The sequence below is a fragment of the Protopterus annectens genome, chromosome 2.part1, assembly GCF_019279795.1.
Source record: "Protopterus annectens isolate FY-2018-M chromosome 2.part1, PAN1.0, whole genome shotgun sequence".
Classification (NCBI taxonomy): domain Eukaryota; kingdom Metazoa; phylum Chordata; order Ceratodontiformes; family Protopteridae; genus Protopterus; species Protopterus annectens.
This window is the reverse complement of record NC_056729.1, coordinates 1,789,045,921-1,789,073,146: the sequence shown is the minus strand read 5'-3', so window position 1 is coordinate 1,789,073,146 and position 27,226 is coordinate 1,789,045,921. Positions and strand designations below refer to the sequence as shown.

General features: G+C 41.1%; 1 protein-coding gene across 2 annotated transcripts in view; it reads left to right on the top strand.

Moving 5' to 3' along the window:
- The window catches only part of MTOR (mechanistic target of rapamycin kinase), a 4,577,509-nt gene that overhangs the window by 3,679,791 nt on the left and 870,492 nt on the right, over positions 1 to 27,226 (top strand). For both annotated transcript variants that reach the window (XM_044063218.1, XM_044063219.1), the window contains exon 43: positions 5,559 to 5,681. In XM_044063218.1, the coding sequence (XP_043919153.1) occupies positions 5,559 to 5,681 (123 nt within the window). The remainder of the gene's footprint in view (positions 1 to 5,558; positions 5,682 to 27,226) is intronic.

Sequence of the window (27,226 nt, the reverse complement as noted above, 5' to 3'; positions counted from 1 at the left end):
TACATTGACACTAGGTGTCACACCATCCCTTTGCTGTACTGGGAATACTGACAGTTGAGTGTTTGTGGTGGTATAATGCATTCTGCAGAACAAGTTGGTAAACATACTTTGCAATGTGGTTTTGACTCTCTATAAGCATTTTGCAGGGCTGCTGTCACTGGGTCTGTATTTAGAAGGCATGCTTGGCTTAAGGAGCAAAACTTGCCAGATCATGTTAAAGCTAAATTACTGGATGCTCCCTTAAACCAAGACCGCCTGTTTGGCAACAGAGCAGAAGTCCTCAAAAAGATGGAGGAAAGAGCTAAATCTATGCAAACTGTTAAAGATTTCCTGTAAGTACAGCCTCCCAGATTTAGTAGGCATTGGCCTTCAAAGAACTGGTCCTTTCCAGTCTCTTCCTGGCCTTCTCAGTCCAAACCCAGGAACAGCAGACCACCTAGGTTACAGTCTCAGGCAGGGAGTAGAAAGACACCCCCCTAAGGAAAAATGGCACAATGACTTAACCTTAACCCTTCAAAGCCATGCGCAACTGCCTGCTCCCGTAGGAGGAAAGCTCGCCCTGCATGCAAAAAACTGGGAACTCGCTACCCAGGACAAATGGGTTTTGAATATAGTTTCCCAAGGATACAGATTCCACTTCCACACCCTACCAACCCCAAACGGTTGGCCAGATCTACCCCCAAATCAGTGGGCAGAGGCTCAATAGCAGGTTCTCTCTCTCTTCTAAGTATCAGGGCTATTCAACCTGTCCCAGCAGAAGAAAGGGGACAAGGTTTTTATTCTGGACTTTTCCTGATGCCCAGAAAAGACAGCTCCTGGCATCCTATCCTGGACCTCTCTATTGTAAACACCTTTTTGGTAATCCCAAAATTCAAAATGCTAACACTTCAACAGCTGCTTCCTATGCTGGGCAAAGATGCCTGGTTGGCAACCTTAGACTTAAAGGAAGCATACCTGCACATTCCAATAAGGGAATCTTGCAGGAAATACCTACGCTTCAGAGCAGGCTCCATGAACTATCAGTTCTCTGCACTTCCCTTTGGCTTATCTACTGTGCCCAGGGTATTCACCAAGTGTGTAGCTCCAGTCATTGCATTTTGCAGGCAGAGAAATATTCAAATATACCCATACATGGATGATTGTCCGATTCAGGCAGAAAGCCAGGACTTGCTATTAAAACATCTGGCATTCATGAAGAAACTTCTAACCTCACTGGAGTACACCATAAACGAAAATAAATCTCACCTAGTACCCTGCCAACAGATTGTATTCCTGGGAGCAAGCTTGAACACAACTTCCCAGATGGCTTTCCTCACTTCAGAGAAAACATTTTGACAACCTACTTCAAACTACTGGCCACAAAGATCCAGCTATCTGCAAGGAAAATTCTGCAAGCCCTGGGGTTCATGGCCTCTTGCATTCTACTAATTCCATATGCAAGACTGCATACGAGGAAACTACAATGGTATCTAAAAAGCCTATGGTGTCAACATTCTCAGAACCTGGAATCAATGATCCCTATCATTCCTTATATAAAGACAGAGTTCCTTTGGTGGGCAGAGGCCTGCTACCACAACAAGGGACGACCTTTCACTCTACCCCCTGCCGCCCAAACCCTAACAACAGACGCATCAGACTATGCATGGGGGGGGGCTCACTTGGCAGGGCATTCAGGGAAAATGGAAACCGAGACAGATGCACCTGCATATCAACCAAAAAGAAATGTTAGCTGTACAGAATTCCCTGGCAGCCTTCAAAGAACACATTCTTCCAGGACAATTATTGGTAAAGACAGACAACACCACAGTTATGTGGTGCATAAACAAGCATGGGGAACCCACTCGTACCCTCTCTGCAGACTAGCCATGGCTCTGTGGAACACAGCCTTGGGCTACCAAGTGCACCTACAAGCTCAATTCCTGCCAGGCAAGCTAATTTCACTGGCAGACCTAAGCAGAAAGCTCATGGACCCACACGAATGGAAACTGGAACCAAAAATATTCAACCTCTTGAGGAACAACTGGGGACTGCAGCGATAGACCTGTTTGCCTCCCCTCAGAACTACCAGTTGGACAAGTTCTGCACAAGGACTTCCCACAGTCAAGCTTGGAAAGTGGATGCCCTGCCCTTTACCTGGGAAAGACTCTCTGTGTATGCCTTCCCCCCTCTGTCTCTCTTCTCGAAGGTTCTGCTAAAGATCAAACAGGACAAGCCAAGGACAATACTGATTGCAGCAGACTGGCCACACCAGCACTGGTACCCCCTCCTGCGCAGTATGACACTGCTGGAACCATGGCACCTGCCTCAGACCCCTTCCCTGCTGTCCCAGCAGGCGGGCCAGATTCTGCACCCTCAGCTTCAAACCCTGAACCTTGCAGCCTGGCTAATTCTTTGAGCTCTCCAATAGCATCCCTCAGTAAGCACGTGCTCAATGTCATTCTAGAGGCAAGGAGGCCTAGTACTAGAAAATCCTATGCTGAAAAGTTGGAAAGATACTGTTCCTGGAGCCAGAATGAAGGGATGGGCACAACTGTGCCCAGCTTACCTCATATTCTTCAGTACTTAACAGAAATGCTCCACAAGGGCTTATCCTCTTCATCAATTAAAATTCATGCCTCTGCCATTTCAGAACATTATAATACTGAACAATCCCTCTTCTCTCACCCCCTGCTAAAGCAATTCCTCAGAGGGGCCAGAAATTTAAGAACCCCCCCCCCCCCCCCAAGGGGAGCCGCTTCTCCAGCCTGGGACTTTAACTTTGTATTGGAAAAGCTCACTCTCCCTCCATTTGAGCCAGCTGCAACTGCAGAGCTGAAATTCCTTTCTTGGAAAACAGCCTTCCTTCTAGCCTTCACTTTAGCAAGAAGAGTGTCTGAATTACAGGCCCTCATGGCAGTGGAGCCCTTCATTATCTTCCATGCAGACAGGGTTTCTCTCAGGACCAATCCTTCCTTTATGCCCAAGGTGGTGTCTAGTGTGGCATTAAATCAGTCCATTCTTTTGCCTACCTTTTTCCCAAATCTACAAAACAAAGGAGAACAAATACTGCACTCTTTGGACATGCACAGACAACTTAGATTTTGTTTGGACAGGACTAAGCCTCTCAGAAAATCTGAACAGCTGCTACTTGGCTTTGCTGCAAGGGCAGAGGGGAAGGCCATTTCAAAGCAAACCATTTCAAAACGAATAGCCCATTGCATTCATTTTTGATATAAGCACCATGGAAAACCTACCCCACAGGGGATAAGATCACATTCCACCAGGGCTGCATTTACCTCTACAGTCTTTCTCAGAGGAGTCCCTACCAGGGACATCCTAGAAGCTGCTACCTGGAGCTTTGTACATACCTTCACCAAGCATTACCACATGCCTGTTTTTTCTAAATCCAAAGCTGGTTTTTCCACTGCGGTCTTGCAGGGCTTAATAGCTGGCCCTAATGCTCTCTAACTTCCTCCTCCCTTCCTTAGCTTTGGAAATCAACCCATATGTGATGACTGCAACAGTGAAACAGGAAGACCATAGTACAGTTGTGTACACTTACCATAAATGTAGATGTTCGAGTGTATTCACTGTTGCAGTCCTGGTTACTCTCCCTCCAGCCCCCTGACTTCTTTTGGCTCTACCTTTCCTTCTTGTTTGGTGTATTTAAGCTTTCTGGTGTATTTGCTTTTTGATGGAGGTGTACGATAACATATAATTGCTTCCCTCTGTGGGGGCACCTGACATCTGGGGCAAGAAAAAACTGTTGTAATGGTGTCGGCTGCATGTTTTATACCCCTGATGACCTGACGTCATGGAAGAAGAGACAGCATCCGACGCAGGAATCCAAGACTCTGATATTCACGCCGGCTGGGGGCTACCTGCAGGTAGATAACCCAAATGTGATGACTGCAACAGTGAATACACTCGAACATCTACATTTATGGTAAGTGTGCACAACTGGACATTTCTAACCCAGTGCCTACCAAATATCTTTAGTATTTTACATTTTTGTAATAGTATCAATTTATTACTTTTGCAATTTTTATCAGATGTTGGAAATATTATAAAATGTGTTTTCAGTGGAATATTTTGGAGAATATCTCTCAGTAAGTAAGTGATTTCCAAGCTTAGAAGACCTGCATCATCATCATCATCATAGGTTCGCACTAGGCTAACTGTCCTTGTGAGCCACTTTAAGCCTAGCCAATTATCCCCTGTGAGATTCAAACCCTGTACCTTGTGTTTGTAAGGCAAACACCTTAACCATTAGGCCACCCTCCCAACCCCTGGGGGGGGGTATCCTACTTCTCTCAGTTGGAAGCACTCCCACCCCCTTGGCAGATCATTTAAGCCAGCTGTTGTCTTCTAAGGGGACTCGTGCCTCCACGTCCTGAAAAGTCTTTACTTTAGTAGTCAGGAAACAGAGTGATGAATTAACCTCATGCTATTTAGTATTGAATAAATTAAAAGTCTCAAGCCAGTTGCATGGCATATAGGGATAAAGTCCTGCCTATGTCACCAATAACAAAAGTTATAGTAGTGGCTTAGGTACGTGTGTGAGGTGGCTGGGGTGAATGGCAGTGCTGGCTTACCTATCCCAGGAGGAGGAAGGGGACTGCACTTGCCTCAAGGGTGACACCTAGTGTGGGTACTCTGTGTTACCCTGTGGAGTTCAAGCCTGTCAATCCCACTGTCATGGTGCTTAACACCACTAAAGTAAAGACTTCAGGATGTGGAGGCATGAGTCCCCTTAGAAGACAACAGCTGGCGTGGATGATCTGCCAAGGGGGTGGGAGTGCTTCCAACTGAGAGAAGTAGGATACCCCCACACACACACAAACACACACACACACACCAGGACCAGCAAGCTGGCTTGCTCCCTACCACCCATATCCATCCAGGGATCAGAAGGGCTGACTTTGATTCCTGAGCAGGAGAAAATGAACATTAGGGCTGCCATCCAGTCCCCAGGAATGCCCAGCTGTTGTGTCCCTGGAATGGATGGGCTGATTGGGTGTTGGTGGTGGAGCCACTGGCCATATTTGTACTTGCTTTAAATTTGTCTATATTTTGAAAAGTAGAATTAGGATTTGTTAGTCATAGTCCTGACAAAACTGCATGCTAATCAAGAAACTCTTGACAACCTAGTATTACAGCAGGAACTCTTGTCTGTGTTTGCAATCCAAAGAGTGCATTACTTAAGGTTATATTGTGTAAATCATGTACTTTTCCAGGCTTATGTGCGGCTATTGTTGGTGACCAAGTTGGTTTTCTTAACAGTGTTACTATTTATTTGGGACTAATGTGCTGTTAGATATGCTGCACAGAAAAAGAAATCCGCAAGTACAGTGCTTTGTTTTACTGTCTTATTTATTTCAATGTTAATGTATCACCTGCTGAGGTAATAGAACCAATAAAGTAAGAAGGATAATGCAGTAATAATAAAGTAAATCCCAGTACTTACTTCAGAGCTTTCATTTCCTTATAATCATACTGGTTGCAATAGTTTGGTTGTGGCTAACAGTGTCGCAATGTTGTATAATTATTTTGTTTTTCTTAATTTTGGTCCAATTTAGGCCTTAATTTATCCGCTGACAGTCGCTTCAAAATCTACTACCACAGCTCGCCACAGTGCTGCCAACAAGATCCTAAAGAACATGTGTGAACATAGCAATACATTGGTGCAGCAGGCAGTAATGGTATGTACATTCAGGCTTATACTGAAGGAGAGTGGTACAGAACAGACTAATGAGGAACTGCAATTAAGGAGGGCAAACGTTTTCACTTCTTGACTTTGGTAACTTGATTGAACAACAGTGTTTACAGCATCCATTAAAATTTTCAGCTACTGTGTGCACTGTTTCATTGAGGCATTCAGGTTTCTGTTTTGTATATTGTATTTTGAAGCCAGTACAAGTGGCCAGCAGACAGTTGATGTTATATTTACTGCATGTATGTATTTAAATAATATATCTGGACTTTAATTTCAATGGAAAACATCATATCTTATATTAAGATACTGGACTTGAATTTAATCAATTAGAAATCACTGATGTAGTTAGTGTACAGGCTTGTAGAATGTATTGATATGTTGAACCTGAAGGGAAAGAAAACTCTACAGTTTCCTTTTGACTAAGTAAGCCCAGCGGTGTGGCCTTGGTTCAGGAACAGACCTGGGTTTTTAGGAGACAGTTTAGGCAGGATTAAGCATGACATTTTTTCTTAGGGTAGATAAAACTTAATGTTAATGCATTGTCGAGCTACATAATTGAGGCTATATGTGCTCAGAGCTTGCTTGCAGTAGATTGATACTTCCCTGCAGTGAAGCCTCAACCTCAGAAACTTGTGGCTTAGCTTTTGCTTCATGGTGGTCTTCTTGGTGATGCCTGTTTTATTTCATTAGTTACTAACCACATTGGTAGAAGTGAATCAGTGAAAGGAAGGGCATATTCTTCCATTAATTGGCCTTTCCCTACATTGCAATTATTGGGTAGACCTTGGTTTCAAGTTCTGTTCTCAAATAAAATGGTTGTTCATAGGTTCATAGGTGTGTACTAGGCTAATGGCCCTGGAGTCTTTACAAGCCTAATCCATAGGATTACCCTGGCATCGTGCCACCCGATTGTAGTTCCCAGTGGCTCTGTCGAATAGAGCCACTGGAGTGATCCCCAGGGTGAATTTTCTATTTCCGATCCACTCATCAAGATTTCTCTTGAAGAAGGCCAATGAGGTGCTCTGTTTGACATGTATGGGAAGTTTATTCCATAGCATGGGCAGTCTCTGGGTTATGAACCTGTACCTCCAGCACGTTCTGTTGATTGTGGTAATGAGGTTGAGGTCTCTGGACCTTGTGGTGTGGAGGGATTGGGATTTCTTTAGATGTAGCATTTCTAACAGAGCTGGGTCAGACATGGCTTTGTAAGTCAAGCAGAGATCACCTCAAAGTAGGCGATATGAGACCGAGAATAGTTGGAGTTTTTTGAGTCTGTCCATATAGGACAAGTGTTTAAGGCCTAGGATCCTCTTTGTGAGGTACTTTTGCGGCCTTTCCAGTTGTTGCAGGTGTCTAGTGAGATACATGCCAAATGGGGCATTGTACTCTATGACTGGCCTAAGGAGGGAAAAGTAGAGGGAGGCAATGACCTCTTTCTTCCTGGATGCAAAACCCATAGTAATGAGATGTGCCACATATAAGGACTTTCTGACCCCAGTGGCAATGTGGTGGTCTCTCTGTAGGATGTCATCATCACTTGGGGAGTTAATAGTGGCTCCCCAACTTGCAATCTTCTGCAAACTTTGTCAGCCAGAGTCCCTTCGTGTTGCCCTGGACTTCTGATAAGTAGATACCAAAAGGGAGAGGACCCAGGACCGATCCCTGTGGGACTCCACTCGTGACTGGTCGACAATATGACTTGGAGTCAGCTATGTTCACACTGTGGGTTCTATCTGTGAGCCAGTTTGCGACCACCTAGTGATGTAGGGGTTGATGCCTAGCTCAGTGAGTTTTTCTATGATTCCTGAGTGGGGAATGGTATCAAAGCCCTTGGCCAGATCAAGGTAGGCTGTATGAACCACCTTGTCTTCATCCACAACTAGTGACTGACTCAAAGAAGTTGACCAAGTTGAGCAGGCATGATTTACCCTTCACAAAACCAAACTGTGTGGGATCCAGAGTTTGGAGATTCCCTATATAGATTCATAGGTATGTACTAGGCTATCGGCCCAAGGGCCTATGTAAGCCTAGCCGACAAGGTTACCTAGCTTACGCCACCCAAGAAAGTTATTTTCCTGTGCCACTGTCGAGCAGAGACACAGAAGTGATCCCTGGGGTGTATTTCCTATTTCCCATCCACTCATCAAGATTTTTCTTGAAGAGTGGTAATAAAGAACTTTGCTTGACGTAGATGGGTAGCCTGTTCCAGAGTATGGGAAGTCTCTGGGACAGGAATCTATCCCTCCAGCATGTCCTGTTTATTGTGGTGACAAGGTTTAGGTCCCTAGAATGTGTAGCTCGGAGGGATTTCTTTAGGTGTAGCATGTCCAACAGCTCTGGGTTTGACATAGCTTTATACGTTAGGCAGAGATCACCTTGGAGTAGGCAATATGCTATGGAGTAAAGCTGGAGTTTTTTGAGGCGGTCAGTGTAGGGCATTTGTTTGAGGCCAGTAATCCTCTTTGTGAGGTACTTCTGTGGCCTTTCCAGCTGTTGCAGATGTCTTGTGAGGTACATTCCAAAAGGGGCATTGTACTCTAATGGGTCTAATGACTGTCGAGTAGAGGGGAACAATGACCTCTTTTTTCCTGGATTAGAACCCTTTTATGATGAGATGTGCCACATAGAAGGACTTCCTGACTACTGTGGCGATGTGACTATCAAAGGAGAGACTACTGTCCACCTGGGTCCCAAGGTCTCTTATCACACATTCAGTGTTAAGTAGATTGCTGCCTATGTGGTAGTTCATGGGTACAGAGTTTTTACCAAAGGGGATGACACTGCACGTTTTGGCATTGAGCTTGATGCCATGGCTCTGACACCAGGCATCTGTCTCAGCGAGGCCCTTCTGTAGGATGTCCACATCATTTGGGGACTTGACTATGGCTCCTAGTTTGCAGTCATCTGCGAACTTCATTAGCCAGAGGCCTTCTGTGTTAGCCTGTACTTCAAAGAAGTAGATACCAAACAGGAGAGGTCCCAGGACGGAACCCTGTGGTACTCCACTTGTCACTGCCTTGAGGTCAGGTTTGGAGTCTGCAACTTTTACAGTGTGGGTTCTGTCAGTGAGTCAGTTGGCAATCCATCTTGTGATGTAGGGATTTATACCTAGTTTAGTGAGTTTAGCTATAATTCCATAATGGGGATGATGTCAAAAGCCTTGGCGAGGTCAAGATAAGCTGTGTGAACCACCTTACTCTCATCTATGTCTTTGGTGACTGCCTCAAAGAAGTCGATCAGGTTCAGGAGGCATGATCTGCCTTTCACAAACTCGACCTGGGTGGGATCCAGAGTTTGGAGGTTATCAATGTCTTTGTTTATGAGTTCCATGATGATATGTTCCATGGCCTTGCATACCAGGCTCATCAGGCTAATAGGTCAATAGTTCCCGGGATCAGTGGTGGCTCCCCCTTTGTGGAGTGGGATAACTGTTGCTGTGTGCCATTCAGTGGGCACAAAGCCTGATGCGAGGCTATTATTGAACATGGTGCTTAACTCATTCCCTCCAGTAGAGCTCTTTTGAGTGTGTACCTTTAACTCCTAGTGGGCGTGGTTTCAACATTTAAAAATATAAGTTATCACCTTACATTTTTAACAAATACCCATTGACAGAGGTCATATATCAATACAATTGTGTTTGCTATCATGTATGCTTCAAGATAAAAAAATTCTATTACCTTGTATGTAACATAGTTTTGGAATTATTAATGCAAATATGAACCGGCAATATTTGACGCCTAGAGGAGCAGTAGGGTGTAACTGCAGAAATGCCTGGAGATGTCACTCGGCTGTAATGAGTGGGGAGCCAGTTTGTTCTGAAGTTCTTGTAAAATGCAGCCTGGGATGTTGTCCGGTCCCATGGATGCTGTATTTTTGGCTTTAGAGAGTGCAGCTTTTACCTGCGTAGTTGTGATTACAGGGATTCTGCTTTCTTCCTGTATAGATATGGGCCCTTCAGGGGGTGAGAGGAGGGTAAAGTTAGCACTGAACCTGTCTGCCAGGATGTTGGCAATATCAGTTGGTTCTGTAATTTTCTTGTCTTTGTGCTGTAACTCAGAGCAGATCTGGGTGTTGCCATATCCTTGTTTATTAGGTCCATGATGATGCGTTCCATACCTTTGCATATCAGACTTGTCAGGCTAATGGGGTGATAGTTCCCAGGGTCTGTAGTCACTCCTCCTTTGTGGAGAGGGATGACTGTAGCAGTGCACCATTTGGTAGGGACAAAGCCTGAGGTGAGGCTGTGATTGAACAGTGCACACAGGTGAGGTGCCATTTCACTCTGTAATTCATGTAGAACACAGCCAGAGATATTGTCAAGTCCATTAGAAGCTGTATTTTTGCCCTTGGATAGTGTTGTTTTAACCTGTGCAGCATTAATGTACTGGTATTATGATTGGGCCTTTGGGGAGGGGGGTATATTTGGCACTTAATCTGTCGGCCAGTATATTGGCAATATCTGTTGGCTTGGTATAGGAGGTACCATTATGTAGTAGCTCAGAGCAAATCTGGGTATTGCCGTGGAGATTCTTTACATAACTATAGAAGGCCTTGTGGTTGTCTTTACTATCTGCTGCAATTCTGTTTTCATAGCTAGCTTTAGAGGATTTGATGAGGGATCTCAACTTTTTGTTGAGGCTGATAAGGGAGTTTTTCCAGTCTTGTGACTTCACTTTATTCCGCATCATTTTCCTCCTCCTGTTATAGAGTTTGTTTATGGCAGGGGACCACCAGATTGGCTTCCTTTTTTTGGTGGAGAACGACTTGGTTCTATTGGGTATGGCGAGATCCATGCACTTGTGTACGTGTCATACAGTGTATTGGTGTATGATTCGGCGGTCATGCAACTACTGTCCATTTGCATGGGTGCCGTGAAGTTAGCCACCTTTATTTTTAGGAGCCCAAAGTTAGCTTTGGAGAAGTTTTTCATGGAGGTTACCTTTGTGGCAGGGGTGGGAGGATGTGGATTTCCAAGGTGATTAGTTTGTGGTCAGATCTAACTAGGGAGGAGTTAACTATTGGTGTAGAGCAATGGTTGCCCATGTTAGTAATGACCAGGTCAAGGATGTTGCTACCTCTAGTGGGGTAAGAACGAGCTGGTCCAGGACATTGGAATTAATGAATTCCAGGAAACGTTTTGAGTAGTTTTCCCAGTTAATGGTGGGGTAGTTGAAGTCGCCCAGTATGAGAGTGTTAGGTTGGACCCTAATATTCTCCAGGGTGCTTAGGATTGTGAAGTACAAGTCTTGGGACATGGTTGGGGACCTTTAACAGGCTACAACCTGAATTGCTGTCTTACCCAGTGTTAGCTGCACATGAAGTATCTCTGATGCGTTATGTTGGGCTACCAGTCTGAAGGTGCGTGCATTCTTTATGAATATGGAAACACCACTACCTTTGGAGTTTCAGTCCAAGTTCTGGGGCTGAAAGGTGTGAAATGAGTTATAGCCTAGTAGTGCAAGGGTTCTTTCTGCTACCTTGAACCAGGCCTCTGTTACAGCACAAATGTCATTGTTCTCCATTTTAAGGAGTGATTAGAGCGAGTGCATTTTGCGATTTAGACTTCTAGCGTTGAGCAGCATGACCCTCAGATTGCATTTGCTTGTGGCTGTTATGGTGGTAGTTTGGTCTGTAGAACCCTGCCTAAAAAAGGCACTACAGGGGTGGCAAGAGCTTTGGCCAGTTTCCAGAATCCCAGGGGTGACATTTGTAGGCCATCTCTGGCAAAGCATCGAAGTCTGTCACTCATGTCATCCCAGGCAGACAGATACTGGATCCCCTTAGAATGACACCAGAAACTTAGCCAGTTGTTGAAATCAATCATGTTCTGCTTGTACTGTGGTATCATTCTGGGTGTTGGTAAGATGCTTCTCAGGGCTAGGGTCATAACGACTGGGCTTCATAATCCGAGAGCTCCTCCATGTCTCTCTACATGTGGTCCAGGGAGGTATGTCTCAGGTCATTCACACCCACATGTACAATGACAGAGTCATATTTATACCTGTTGTTGAGGGACCTGAGTGCGTGTTTTACGTGGCGGATCCTGGCACCTGACAGGCAGCTGACTGTTGCTTTTTCCTTATTCAGCCTAGTGAGTGGGACATAAGTGTGCCTCACAATTGAGTCACGTATGACTAGCGTGCTGGCTATGCTGTTTTTCCTTAGGGGCTTTGGTTGAGTGGTACTCTGTTTAGGAGAGTTATGTGTCTCGTGATTAGTGTTGTGTTGTGGTGGTCGAGTGAGTTTCTGCCTTGGGAGGTCTCTGCTGTTTGGGTAGATTTTTATTGAGAGCCACCAAAAAGGTGGGTGTGTGGTTTGTATTTTTATGTGAAGGCAGTGCTACTATGTGTTATGGAGGGCTATGTGTTCCATGTGGTGTGGTGCAAATGTTGGCCTTCTCCTCTTGACCAGCTATTCCCGTCATCGCTGGAGAGTGCGTGGTTCCAATTTGATTACATAAGTGCATCTCTCGCAAGTCTTAGAGTATTTGGAGGTAAAAGGAGAAGGTTGTTGGTGTACATGAGGCAGTTGCTACATTGCCTCAGGATGCCCAAGTTCACCAGATTAATAGGAGAAAGCACAGGGAACTAACCTTTAGACATGCCTGGAGGGGTGGGCATTAATAATAAGTACTGGAGCTGTTTCCTTGTAGAATGTTTAGTGCTGGTAGCACTTTTGTGTGCTACAATAATTGCTACAAGAAGTCTGGTAAAGTGCTAGACTAATAAGCTAGTGCAAATGCAGGAAAGGAGAGAACTAGCAGAGCTAAGTGAAAAACTGAAGAGCAGACTTTGGCACCACTCAGAAGCTTACAAACAGTCCTGGATACAGCAAATCTGTATCTGGACTAGACTAGTTAAAGGAAAGGCGGGAAACAAGCGCAAACGCGGGCTTTTAAACGAGAAAGTTGAAAGAGGTGGAAAAACTGCCCAAACAGCCAATAAACTACAAATTCTGTGTGTATTCAGATATTTTTTTCTCTCAGAAACACTAGTATTCATTCTTTTTTTTTTTTTTCAAATCTGTCCATTTTTAGAAAGTGCTGTAATAGCCATAAAAAGGCACTGTATTATAAATGCTTATTGGATCAGGGCTCAAGCTAGATACTTGTATTCCCTGTTTAGCATTCAACACTAAGTCTTTGTATGTAGACAAAAGACAGCCTGAGAATGGCTTGAGAAAGAAAATCTTCCATATCCTCCTCTTCTCAAAAAAAAAAATGAATCATTATGAGATATCCTGTTTAGTGGAGGGGACTGCAAACCCCAGAACTATTGTTTTGTCAGAAAAATAGGCTTCTTTGTGAACATGGTAGGTACTGCTGTAGGGATTCTGTCTTTCCACATGACTGCCCGTGATTCATAATTGTCAGCCTCCAAATCACTAATGCATGGAACTCTTTGAAGGACATTGCTGTTAGAATTTGTGGTAAGGTATTCCTCAGAAGATTTGCTCAGAGGTTAAGGTGTCCGCTTCACAGCTGCAGAATCTATCATTCAGTTCTGAGCTTTGTTCTTTATCTGCTTGTAGTTTGTATTGTCTTCTATAAACTTTGTCTTTTTTCTGCACCCCTCATAAAACAATGTGGTTGCCTAGTTCCATGACATAGGGGGATGTAGCCCTGTCTACAAATTGGATGGCTCCAAATCATTTAGTGGCTTTGGGTGGGCAGTGGAGGGTGGGATTGAGTGGATGATATCAGTTTGCCCATATTAGGAGATGGTGACAGTCTGTCTTGCTGCAGTGCTGACTGACACTTGTCAGTAAAAGAGAGCTGCACACCATCTAACACTGTGGACCAGAAATGTGCACATGTCTCTGCCGTGCAACATACCTATGGCAGCATTCATGCGGTGTTGGAGAGAAGGTGTACACCTACTGGAAGGGTGTAACAGCTCATCATGTCAGTCAGTAGAGGAGAGTTTAAGCAAGAAAAAAATAAAATACCCCTTATGGCTGTTTGGATGTTGTCACACCATGAATAACTTACCCTGGTGATAAGTAATGAATGGGCAGTACCAGTGGCTAGATGATCAACTTGCACGGTTGATGGGAAAAATGCATAACAAAATGTGGGTTGAGTGGTGATTCTAAACAGTCCATATGTGTCATATTTACCATTGCCTTTCTGGTTCTGTTATGACTGAAAAGAACCAAATTAAACAGTTAATCAGTTAAAAAATCCTGTTAGATTTTAGCTTTTTGCAGGAGTGGTTGAGTGTAGCCCTCTTTAGGTGTGTTTACCCAATAGATTAACACTTAAAAAATGATCTTTCAATCCCTTGAAAATTCTGTCTCTGTATTAGTTTGCTTCCACTCGTAACTTTGCTGGCCTTACACTGTATGCATCACAGAAATACCAATAGGACAGGCACTGCCAGGAGTTGTTTAGGTAAAATATAAGTTTTCCTCAGCTTAGGCTTTGTGCAGTATCTCAGTAATAGGTCTGTCCTAGATTGTTTCTCGGCTGTCAGTGACTATAATGAGCCCTAGCAGCACCTACTGGAAATATCTAAAAGTTTTACTGTCCCACAGGAAGAATATTACTTTCTGTCTTCCTTGTCTGTAGAAGTCATAACAAATGGGTTTACATGTTCTCCCCGCCCCATATTCTTTTAAAGTGGTGCTTCTTTTTCTGCTTGCCTGTTTGTCTGCCTTAGATGGTAACCATTCCCCATCTCAGACAGTCCAAAGGTTCACAGGGCAGGAAAGATCATTATTTAGATTTTTTTGTATCCAGGTGAGTACCTTTAAGGCAGTAGTGTACCCAGAGATTATAAATTTCCTCTATCGCCTGTTCAGGAAGCTGGTAGTGTGGTTTGAGACTCTGTCTTTATTTCCATACTTCAGAATAAGCCTGAGGAGGTCCTGAGCAAATACAGATCTACCTGGGGATGGGGGTGAGGGGACAAGATATGAATAGGTAAGTTAAGTGACAGTTTACTTATCCTGAGGAAGGGGTGGATTTCCTGCAGGGCTACAGCCCCTGACATATTGGCTGTGGCTCAGCTGTAAGTGAAGAGGAGTCAGAGGCATGTAGTCTGCAAAGGACCATGTGTCTAGTAATCATTATTGCATGTTGAATGCTGGGTGGGGGCGGTTGGGGTTAAGATTAATAAATAAAGCCCCACCAGCATCAGGATGATGGCATACTAGCACACGTTTGAGTTTTAGGAGGGGCATTAGAACATGCCAAATGGATGTTGTCAAAACAGCTGTGAAAAAAATGGACTGGCCTGAGAATAAGCTTTGACTATGTGAAGTTCAAGCTTTCCCATTCTGAAAGAACCTGAGTAACATTGTGAGGAGGAGAACAAGAGCAGAGAGGAGTAAGGGGTCATTGTCCTAGGGAAATGCACATATTTTTTACTTACTCTTTCTATTGACATTTTGATGTTTGAACAGGATAGGGACTCTACCATCCTTACTTTAGGGTCAAGCATTGGAAACTATATGAGTCTGCCAGGATGTGGACTTTACTGATACTGTAGCGGACACAAGGAGGGCTTAGACAGCAGGTTATCTGGAGTGTTGCAAGCTGCAGACCACCTTCCATCTCCTGTTTGTTATTAATTTGGCATTAAGGGAGTTAAAGTGGAAACTTTATTTCCTGGCCTTCATCCACAGAGTAAGCAAGACATATTTGTCACCCAAAGGATAAATTTTTCTGGACTGTCAGTCTGGCTTTTTTAGTGGTGGCTATAGAGGTCTATGAGTGTCAAAAATACCACAACACCTTAGTGATTGTTCTTATACCATGATTTAAATTTCTAAGATCAGTCAAGTATGTTTATGCCTCCTTAGTCGTGCATTCCACTCATTATTGGGTATATAGATTGCAGTATACTAGCTGAGCTCTTTAAAGTGGACCAATCCTAGGTCCAGGTTCAGTCAGTTTGCATCTAAAGTTAGCATGTTTGTAGATGTCTCCTGCTTTTCATTAGTCAATGCAGATTCACATTATAGGACTGAGGGATGCGGAGTAGCTATTCAAAGCCATGTGTGGTTTAACAATAGTCAGTGGATGTGTTCATTCTCTAAGTACAAGACTTTGTTTTGGAGCCAAACAAGAGGGAGTAGGTAGTTGATTCCAAAATGGTAGTCGTCTGAGAAGCTCCCTCTCCTCTTAGCTCCCTCTTCATTTACTGGGTTATATACTAAATTCAATGAATCCTCAGATATCAACCATATATTTTAAAAATCAAACTCTGCTAAAAGGAATCTAAAACGGAAACATATCTATTCATGGGAATACTACTATAATTCAGCACGGTTTAATCTACAACAACAAGGAGACAGCGATCTTGTACGTGGATCTTTTAGAGGCCTGAACTTTCAGCACCACAGCAACTGACAGTACCCTTAAGAAGCAAAGTTAATGATGCCGAAGGAAATTGAAACTATGGACATTCAAAATACTAAGGCAAAATTCTCTGCTATTTCGAATTCACTGGAGAAAGAAGCAAAAAGACCGAGATCTTCTAAATGCCTGCAAGAACAAATAAAAGTTCCAGTGAAACAGAAAGTGGACGGAACATTACAGATTGACGAGCTGAAAAGTGCCCTACTTCCACTACACTCAGCGATTCAAGAATTGTCGGAAAAAATGAGTTCCTTCGGAACTACAATAAATAAAATAGCAGATTGGCTAGATTTAGTAGAGGGTAAATCTAACTCAAATGAAATAGAAATTGAGCGTCTAAAAGAAGAAATTAAATACAGAGACAAAACAATATCTGACATCCAAGCAAAGATTGTTGACCTAGAGGCCAGAAGTAGACGTAATAACCTGATAATCAGAGGTCTGTCCGAGAAGTATGAATCCTATCAACTAACCGAAACTATTACTCAAATCTTTAACAATCTTTTACAAGTGAATAACTCTCCAACTAAATATACCATTGAAAGAGCGCACAGAGCCTTACGTAAATATACCATTGAAAGAGCGCACAGAGCCTTATGGAAACAACAGGCATCTTCACCCCCAAGACCCATCTACGTGAAAATGCTCAAATTCCAAGATGCGCAAAACATTCTTATAGCCTACAAAAAATCAAACAACTTCACTTGGAACAACCAAAGCATTAATATCTCTCAAGACCTACCCCTTGAAATTAGAGAAAATCGACGCAAACTTTCCCCGTACTGTACCGACCTTATTGCCCGGAAAATAAAATTTCAAATGAGGTTTCCGCATTCATTATCATTTACCTTTAAAGATGTGAAATTCACTATGTCTTCACCAAAAGAGGCGGACATAATTTTTTTAAAATGCTTCGGCTCAACACTCTCCACTCGCTAATCTCTCCAGAGGCTTGTGCTTGAAGGTCTGTGAAGGTATGTTGCATCTTATGCCTCTCCGTTTGTCAGTTTACCTTCCAAATAATTGGAAAATAATAAAAAAATAAATAAATACTTAAATGCTGTCAGATCTAGTGGGACCGTTTATATCGTTTATATCGCTTTTAGTTGGCCCGGGGATCTGTGAACAGTAACAACAGAGGCAGGTTCTAAATGTTACTCACCCAAACCCGGGAACACAACAAATAAATTTCCACTGCTACTACGGGGAAACTCAGATACTTTTAACATCGGTGGCTGGTGATGACTGAACTCTGCAGCGTGTATGAACAACAGAACTCATTAAACTGTCTTGCCTATTAGGGCGAGAGGTAATTACTTTTAGATACCATCTAAATTGATATTATGATTAGACTGAACCGGGACTAATGTGTTTTGCTTTGCGGCCATGCACCGAAGCTACCGCCCGTATATCTTATTATGGCTAGAGGTTCATTGCGAAGTTCAGTACTCACTTTTATACTTCTCCAGGCACTTAATATCATTGTACACTTTTAGTGCATTGTCAATGGAACACGAAATGTATCACAGTTTTATTTACTGTTTTGGATATCCTAATCGCATGATCTCATACTTATTCAAGAGCATGCTTCACTGATGCTCCCCTCTTAGTTTTGCTTACATATCTTTATTATTCTACCAAAGTTAGTAGTACAGTATTCTGCATTTTCACTGCCTGTTGTACAAAGCTAGTTCCACACTAAGGATTGTGCAAATGTTTAATAATAATAGTACATCACCACATTTTAGAAAACAGGAAATCATACTGCAAAAAAAAAAAAAAAGTGAATAAATTATCGGATTGCCAAGGGCAGCTGCTATGCAGGGTGTAGAAATCTTTTTGGAACTGAACCAGATAGATGCAAGATAAGAAGGTTTATTATGTCAGCACACCTCTGCTACTGAACACATGTCTGGGGCAAATATGGTTAGTGGAAAGAAATTCTGACATATGCTTGCATATTTCTTCTGGTATCTGACACAGTCCAAACCTACTTCATTTCAAAGACACTGCGTCACTCAGACCCTTCTTGACCAGATAGTTAGAAAGTTAAAAATATCAGAGCTACAGTAGGGGCCGCTGAAGATTAATGGATTTTGCCATTCAGTATGTAGTACAATTTGGGGATTATGCTAGTGACTTTACTGCACTGCTAGTTGGAATATGTGTATTGGAGAAAATATGCTGAAGATAGTAAGGGCAACAATTCCCCTTGGATAAAATTTGGTGTGGATTATTTTCACTGATCATATATTATAATGCATTGCCTTTCCTATGCTCATGCATCATGAGTCCAGAGCCAACTCAAATCTAACAAATCAGGGGCATAATGTAATGAGATTGCCACTGTCCGTAACTCCTTTCTGCCGCTAATGACAGCTTTGTCATATAGGTGGCAGTACCCCCCATCTTTGGTTGAGAACTGATCCAATGGTATAAAACCAGTTGTGAGACCCCACAGTGCATTCTCTTAAACTATAACATAAATATATGTTTAGGTAAAGTAAATATTATATATATTGTAAGGCTGGTTTTTTATATTGTCATTATTCATTATTGTTTGTTTTATGCACTCGCTTCTATGCTTTACATGAAAATCTCACATCATTTAGACACTGGAAATGTCCTTGCTTGTAAAATATATACAATATAAACTAAGGACATGATACACTAAATCACACCAGGCTTATATCCGAATCACCTCTATTACTAGTTAGCATACTCTTTTTTCTATACAAAGCATGAGCATGTTCCATTTTAGTAAATTAGTTTTTATTATTATTATGTACCTACCCTGTCTTACAGTTATGACTCTCCTTTATGTTTTTACAACAAAAAAAAAAAAAGGAAAGAGAGAGCACAGGTCCTGAAAAGAAAACAAGGTCTGTGCACTCAATTCAAACCATTCTTACACCACTGCTGAATTTAGAAAATAGAAGTGAATCCCTAACTGAAACATTAGTCCTCACTGAACAAAATTATTTTCATTGTATTGAATATACAGTCCATTGAAAAACACTTATACCATACCCTATTATGAATATGTCAGCTATGGTAAAGAGGTATTCCTTGAGTATAATTTAATAACCGCACCCTGATATTTAAGTGTTTACCAGAGGAACTGTAGCTAAACTCTAAGGAGGTTTAATATTAAAACCCCCTAGGAGAGTCTACATAGAACTGCTAGATATTACTGAACCTCTTGTGTATGGTAAACTCTATTGTAATTAACCACTCTCTTCAGGTAAACTCACAGGGTTGGGAAGCTATTTGGATAAGATAAGTAGGGTTTCTGATGACTTGCTGGGGAATCATTCCGATGGTGTATATTGGTTGTAAATATTGTTGGTATTTTTCTACACTTTCTTATGACACCTGTTTAGTAAAATTGTACTTAGCTAATGTATCTAGTTTTGTCTCTCTCTCAATGGTAGGGAATTTGTGGTTAGGCACGGGGTTAGGATTGAGAGAGTTTTGTGCTATTCCTTTATCTATCACTGTTTACTACAAAGTCACTGAAAATCTTCCCTTCTTATTTATACTACACTCCAAATACCCTCATATTGATATTCTGTTTTTGTTAAAAAATGGTTGAAATCTGGAATATTACATCTTGGAATGTAAGGGGGCTTCAAATGAAAAATAAAAGAAATCTGGTTTTACATTTGCTTTATAAATCCCAGCCTGATCTGTGCTTCATACAGGAAACTCACATGAAAAATGATGAGTGGGGAAAAGAGAATAATAGGAAATGGGTAAAAGAAACTATTTCATCGGGTATTTCTAATAACTCTAGAGGAGTTGCTATCATCATTAAAAAGTCTTTTAAACCCACGATTATTGACAGAGGGGCTGACCAAGAGGGCAGATGGTGTTACTTTACATGTCTAACTCATGAGTTAAATAAACCTGTCCTATTTCTAAATGTATATGGCCCATGCTCGGGTCAACAAGATTTTATTATGAAGGTCTATAACCTTCTTCTTAAATTCCCACATCATATGTTTATTATGGGGGGGATTGGAATATGGTCAGTGACCCCAACATTGATCGATCAGGTAAAGCGACAACCCTAGATTTTCAGGATTCCCTAGTCTTAAGAGAATTGATTCTTGATTTTGATTTGATAGTTCCTATCTCATTTGACTGTGACTCTGGGAATAATAATAGCTTTACCTATTATTCTAAGTGTTCATTCCTGGTCACGCATAGACTTCTTTTTAATGTCAAATACTCTAACGAATGAGCAAATCAAATTCCAAACTGAACCTAGATTTTTATCTGATCATTCAAGAATAGTCCTGGAGATAGGTCTTACTGCTAATCCATCCCCAACATACAATAATTATAACTGTGCGTTAAACAGTAATTTACTTAAAGAACAGTCACTAAAGGAAGAAATCACCTCTACTCTAAAATAACTTTTTTCCCCCCTCGCGAGACAATGACATTCCTTTTGATATCAGGTGGGCAGCATGTAAAGCTGTGATGAGGGGAATCTACATTAAGAAAGCTACTTACCTTAAAAAACCTAATAAATATCAGGAAAATAAACTAATATCAGAAATTAAGTCCTTAGATGATAAGCTCCTAGAAAGTTACTCCCTAGAGGTAGAAAAACAAATACTTATCAAACAAAAAGAATTGCTGGAACTCCAACAATCCAACTTTTCTCTTCAAGAGCTCAGGTATATTGCTAAATACTCTGAATCCGTACAAACACCATCAAAGGCTCTTGCTAGATTGATCAACTGTACGCCCAGATTCCCATAGAATCACACTTATTAAACATTGTAACACTCTTTATAAATGGAATGCGCAAATTATTCAACTATTCCATCAAATTTGCAGAGATATGTATGCTACCAACAACACGCTACCTTCTCAGACTGAGATGACGAAATTCTTATCTAACCTTACTTTCCCAAAACTATCTAAATCCCAGGAAATTGCCCTCTCAGCCCCGATTAAGGTTTCAGAGATCCACAAAGCTATTGATAATCTTAAACTAGGGAAAGCTCCTGGCCCAGATGGGTTTACCCCCAAATTTTGTAAATCTTTCAAAACTAAACTGGCTCCCATTCTGCTTCAACTTTATGAGCATATTTCACTAAGTGGAATTTCTGACATATATTAACCACTCTAAAACTATAATAATTTCCAAAAACACTCTAGATACCTCTAACTTAAATAAATATAGACCAGTCTCTATTATGAACGTAGATATAAAAATTATTTCAGCCATCTTAGCTGCTAGGCTTAAAAAGATGATGCATACTTTAATTTCTTCAGAACAGTCAGGATTTACTCCCAACAGACATACCTGGGACAATACCCTAACTTTAGAGTCTATGATAAATATTACTAAAAGAGAAAGAAATCCTACTTATGCATGGGTGATAGACGCTAGTAAAGCCTTCGATAGGGTAAATTGGAATTTTTTGTTCCTAGTATTATCTTCTTTTAACATCCCACCTGATTTTATCAACATTATTAAAATATTATACCATGGTTCTTACACGAGATTATACATAAACGGACAATATTCTCAACCAATAAAAATTGCAAACGGCACCAGACAGGGGTGCCCTTTTTCGCCTTTATTATTTAACTTGTATCTTGAACCCCTTTTTTTGCTTTTAACCCAGCAAACACACCATTCAATTCCTAAAATCTTTAACACTAAGGTTAGCTTAACTGCCTTCGCTGATGATTTGAACCTTTACTTTGAACACCCACTGACTGACATGGAAAAATTAGAAAGATCCCTGAATACCTTTGCCGATATATCAGGATATCAAATTAATAAAAATAAATCCTTTATATTCCCGATCAACCCCCTCTCACATAAAAATTATCTATTCCCAGATGTGTCCTCTTGTGTAGATTACTCCCTTAAATATCTAGGAGTTTTCTATGACCATACTTCCTCGTCTATTCTACAATCTTATTTATCCAAAACATAGCTTTCCATTTCCCAGGACATCTCAAGATGGCAAAAACTGAATCTTCCCATGCTTGCTAAAACCTCTATCATCAAAATGAATGTTCTTCCTAAGCTTCTCTACCAACTAAATGCCTCGCTGTCTCTCTCCCCAAACTCGTTCTTTAACAAAATTCATAAAACTTTCACAAAATTTTTATGGCACCCTAAGTCGGTCAGAATTTCATATCAAAGGCTCACTCTACCAAAAAATCTGGGGGGGGGGCTAGCAATGCCTAACCTACTTCTAACTTCTATATTATAAAATCATCCAAGCAACCAGGATTTACACAATTGCAAATTATCAACCAAACTCTACTAGTTGGTCTCCACTATGGGTCAAACTATGGTATAATCATACCCTAATCAATAATCTCAACCCAAAAGCTATACCCTTTTTAAACAAATACAACCTTAAAAAACTTAAACTACACCCCACCCTGAAGGGATTAATAAAAACCTTCCAAGATTTATTCCAAAGCATCAAACTAGATAATGCCCTCCTCATTTTTCAGCCATTTCATCTTAATCCTAATATAATTTTGAACGGTAAAATGATTAAACTGAACGATCTCCCATTAATCAAAGACTTTACTTTATGGGATATACATAAATATAACCATTTAACCCTAACAGATCTACGTATGGTATTATGTTTACCTAAAAAATATATCTCTATTTTGAGACAACTTGGACAACTTACCCTATCTATACTTCACAACTTTCCTAGTACTGAAGAGGAGCAGAAGCAGGTGGACACCCTACTTCAAAACCTAACTAACAAGAAAAACATGATTTCAATGGCCTGCAGATCCTTCTCCACCTTTTTCAATCAAGGAAAAATCATATTTGCAGACTACTGGGATCGACAGGGTGTCAGTCTCATGATAGATCAGAAATATCAGGCTATAAAACATACTCTTATGTATTCGCCATATAAAAAACTTCTTTATACACAATTCATGATTGTAAACAATTTATACCTAACCCCAGTTCACTTAAACAAATTTGATCCAAATCATTCCACTATATGCTCCTGCTGCTCGTACCCACATGCAGACATTATACATATACTGTGGTTTTGCAGATATTCACACAGCATCTGGTGCTCACTTAAGGTCCGCTTAGATAAAATGGGATACCATAAATCTACACTATCCTGGGAATTGGCACTACTACATATTACGAATATCCATATGCCTAAAGTTAGACTACATGCCCTAATTACTCTTTGTCTTCTGATTAAATTTTATATTACCAAACACTGGCTGGATCGTACTAAATTATCCTGGAAAGATTTTAAGGTGCTAGCTGTCCAGTACATTAGCTCCCATAAGTTGTTAATAATTAACCCTTGTAAGCGGGTCTATTACCAGAAACTATGGGACTTTATCTTTCTACTCCTATCAAATGATTAACAATCCCTCTATATCTAATACCTATCCTGCCCCATATATTCTTGATCTGTTAATATGCCTACTAATCCCTCAGTAATCATCCCCCCTATAAATTTCAAACTGGAAGAGTTGAAAAATTAATGTCCCCCATTTCATGTCAATAGAAATATATGGAGGTCTTAAGGTGAATTGTAGTATGTCAAGTTTTTATCTGTTATACATTATTGATATGTTTTCGTTTTTGCTTGATGAGTATTGGCACATATGTATATAGGTTGTATTTGGAATCATTTATATTTACCCTGCGGGATCAATTCATCATATTTGTAAAAATGTTTTATATATGTGTGTTTCCTTTTGATTTTTTTTGTCTTGATATGAATCAATAAAATTGTGTTTTAAAAAAAAAAAGAGGGAGTAGGTAGTTGCCTTTCTCTGCCATATATGGTATAACCTGTTTGCAAACCCTTTTACAAGGGAGGCATGAAGTGCCCCCCATAAAGTTGGTCCAGACCCTGACAGATAAGAAGGGAATGGACCTTCAGTCCAAATCCTTAAGGAGCCCAAGATTTCTTGAGCCACTGCCCAATAAGGTTCAGCAGTTGCTGTGACTGCAAGTTCTATTCTGCAGCACATCTTTAACATGCAGGTGAAGGTTCTAACTCTTAGCAGCATAGATAACCATTATAACAGATGCCTGAATTAATTACTCACAAAAGGGCACACATTGGAGCTGGTGTGCATTATTCCGGATTCCATGGACTAAGTCACGTTATTAAAGTCGTTTATTTTTTAATGCAACTAAACACTGTATTTTACTTAAATGAGTACATAACAGTAATTTAAAAGGATCCAAGGTAACAGAACAAATTATTTCCTAGTAATTTATTGGAATAGACTTGTCTAAATAAATTAGTTTTGAGAAATCTCCTGACAAGATTCTCTGTTAGGAGCATCTTTAACTGAAAAGTTAAAATAATCCATAACACTTTAGATTGTCACATGTTTCCAGTTGCTTGTGATGGAACCACTAGCAGTCTTTCTTTGGCTAGTTCATATTGGTGGGCTGGACAGTAAGGTGTGAGAACATGGACCATGCAAGGCAAACTAACATAGCAGTAGAACCTTGGATGTGATTCCCATCATCACCAGAAGCCATTGCAAGGTCTGCACCATAAGAATAATATAAGCAAGATGAAGTTTACCAATGAGCAATCTAGATGAAAAATTCTACACCTGCTGGAATAGAAGGTTGTGATAGAGGGAGTTACTATAATCTATTCAATGTAAATTAGTGCAATGTCTTGTGATGAAATTAAGTGCTTGATCAAAGTAATGTTCTGTAAATGATGATATGAAGGTTTTTACTAGAATTGTCATCTGTTCTTAAATGGTGTCAACTTAGCTATGTACACCCAGGGTTCTGCACCTTATACACAGAATCCAGAAGTTTCCCCATAGTAAATTATGGGATAGGGAGACATGCTGATAAAGATCCAATGATTTTAAAAAAGAGAAATATTCAGTCTTGGGGTTCAGCTGTAAGTAGCTAATTTTCATCCATTTAAGAATATAATGCAAACAGCAGTTTGCACATCATGGTCCAGCATACATTTCTAAAGAAAGGAGAGATATGTTAGAGTGTCAACAGCATAGCAGTGAGAGCTAAAATCTCTTCCACAGATTTAAAAAAAAATCTTGCTCTTATGATTTCATGTAGGTGTTCTAAGTGCTCCACGAAAAGTAAGATGTACCACAGTATGACCACTAATTCAGCGATATTCCATGATCCATGGTATTAGATACTGAGAACAGTTCAAGGAAGACCTGGATGGAATATAAATGTGATCCTTCAGTTTTCTGAAATGATTTATAATTCTTTTGTGGGATGTCTCCATATTGTGTTGACATCCAAAATCAGACTAACATGGACTGATGAGGTCATGAGAAGAAGCATTTGATTCATGCTGAACATCCGATAAAGAAGATCCAAGTGTAGTTTCTTGAGGAGGGGTATCAGTTTTACCTCTTTTAAGGGAGATGAAAAAATACCCATTGTCCGAAAGGAGGAGATAATCTGAAGGATCACCGGGCCTAATAAATATAGGCGTAGTGAAACTAACTTACACGGTCGTGGATCCAGGCCACAGCTAGTAGGACATAGACTTGAGATCACTTCAGGGTGTCATTATAGTCGATACAAAAAAGCTCAATCTAGTCATCATCAAGAGGCCTACTTTCAGGAAAAGTTGCTCAACCCAATAACACCAATTAAAAGGTCTCCGTCCTAATAAGGTCATGTTTTCAGCAAATAACTAAGTAGCAGCCTCTTATTCACTGGAGAGGCTTGATATTAAAACTTGTTCATAACCTAGAAGAACTTATCTGGTCATTTGGATGCTATTGTTGGACACAAACTTGCACTTCTCTAGTTTGTCCTTGACCAGCTGTTATGGATGTGTCCTCCTCCTCCTCCTCCTTGGGGTGAGGAGGGGGCTTTGCAGAGGGAATATAGTCAGAGAGTATGGAGTCCAGAAGAGGCCAACATTCATATCAGTGTTTTGGTGCTGTGCGAGTCCTCCTCTTGCTGCAGGAACTTCAGGACTCCCTTCCTCCAAGAGATTTCTATCCAAACAGACAAAATATGGCAGTTTGGTTCATCAAGCAGTAAGGGGGGACCAGATGTTACCTTCTATGCTGGAAAGCTGTGAAGGTATGGCAGTTGGGCTATAGTTGCCATTACTTTCTAGTAGTTACTCCCATCCCTGGAAGTCTATTTCATATACAGACTGGCTGAGCAGATCCATTTTAATGCTTTGCAAGTGGTCTCTCAGTCCAGCAGTGGTGCAACAGATTCTCAGCACCTGAAGCCTCTCTTGCTGTGATATATTGCTTCTCCGTCCAATATCAAGTGCAGCAAGTTTTTTGCCATGTTTCCTCAGGAGGGACAGTTCCTGAGAGAGATGCTCTGGTTGAACAATGATCTCCTAGGATTCTTTATCCGTATTCACCCTGCCTTTAATTCACAAAGTTCTGCAGAAAGAGATCAATGCAAAGCCGCAGTGATCCTCAGTGTCCCCTCTGCTGGCCCAGGCAGATTTGTATTCCCACCTTCTAAGGACTCACATCAGGGAGCCCTCTGGATTTTGGATTCCAGACAATATCTACTTTTCCACTCATCCAGGAGACTTTGCCCAGATTTTCTCAACCTCTTACTATCCATTTGATTTCTCCACATCCCAGTGATGGCCAGTAAGCCACCTTTACCCACTGATGTAGTTAGAATTCTGTTGGCTTCCCAAAAGAAATCCACTTGCAAGTTTTTATCATGGGAAGTGTAAATGTTATGTGATTTGTGCATCTTCTCAGAACATAGACCCTTTTCTGCATGTCAACAGGATAAATTATGCTTCCTGGCTAACATGCATGACTTTGGTTCTAGCCTCTCTACAATTAAAGTACATTTAGTAGTCATTTCATATTTTCATGCAGATTATAAAGCCCACACTCTTGTGTTCTTATAAACTTTGTAAGGCCTATCTCAAGAGAGTCTTTCTGCTCTGCCCTTCAGTTAAGGAGCCAATGTCTCCATGGGGATCTTAACTCTGTGCTGGAAGCCTTAACCAAGTCTCCTTTCAAGTCAGCTTCCTTGGCACATTGAAGTTTCTGTCCTGGAAAACTTCGTTGTTCATTGCTGTCACTTTGCCAGGAGAGTGTCTGAGTTACAAGTATTGTCTTCTATATTCCCTTATCTGATGTTTCACAAGGACAGGGTGTCCCTCCGTACT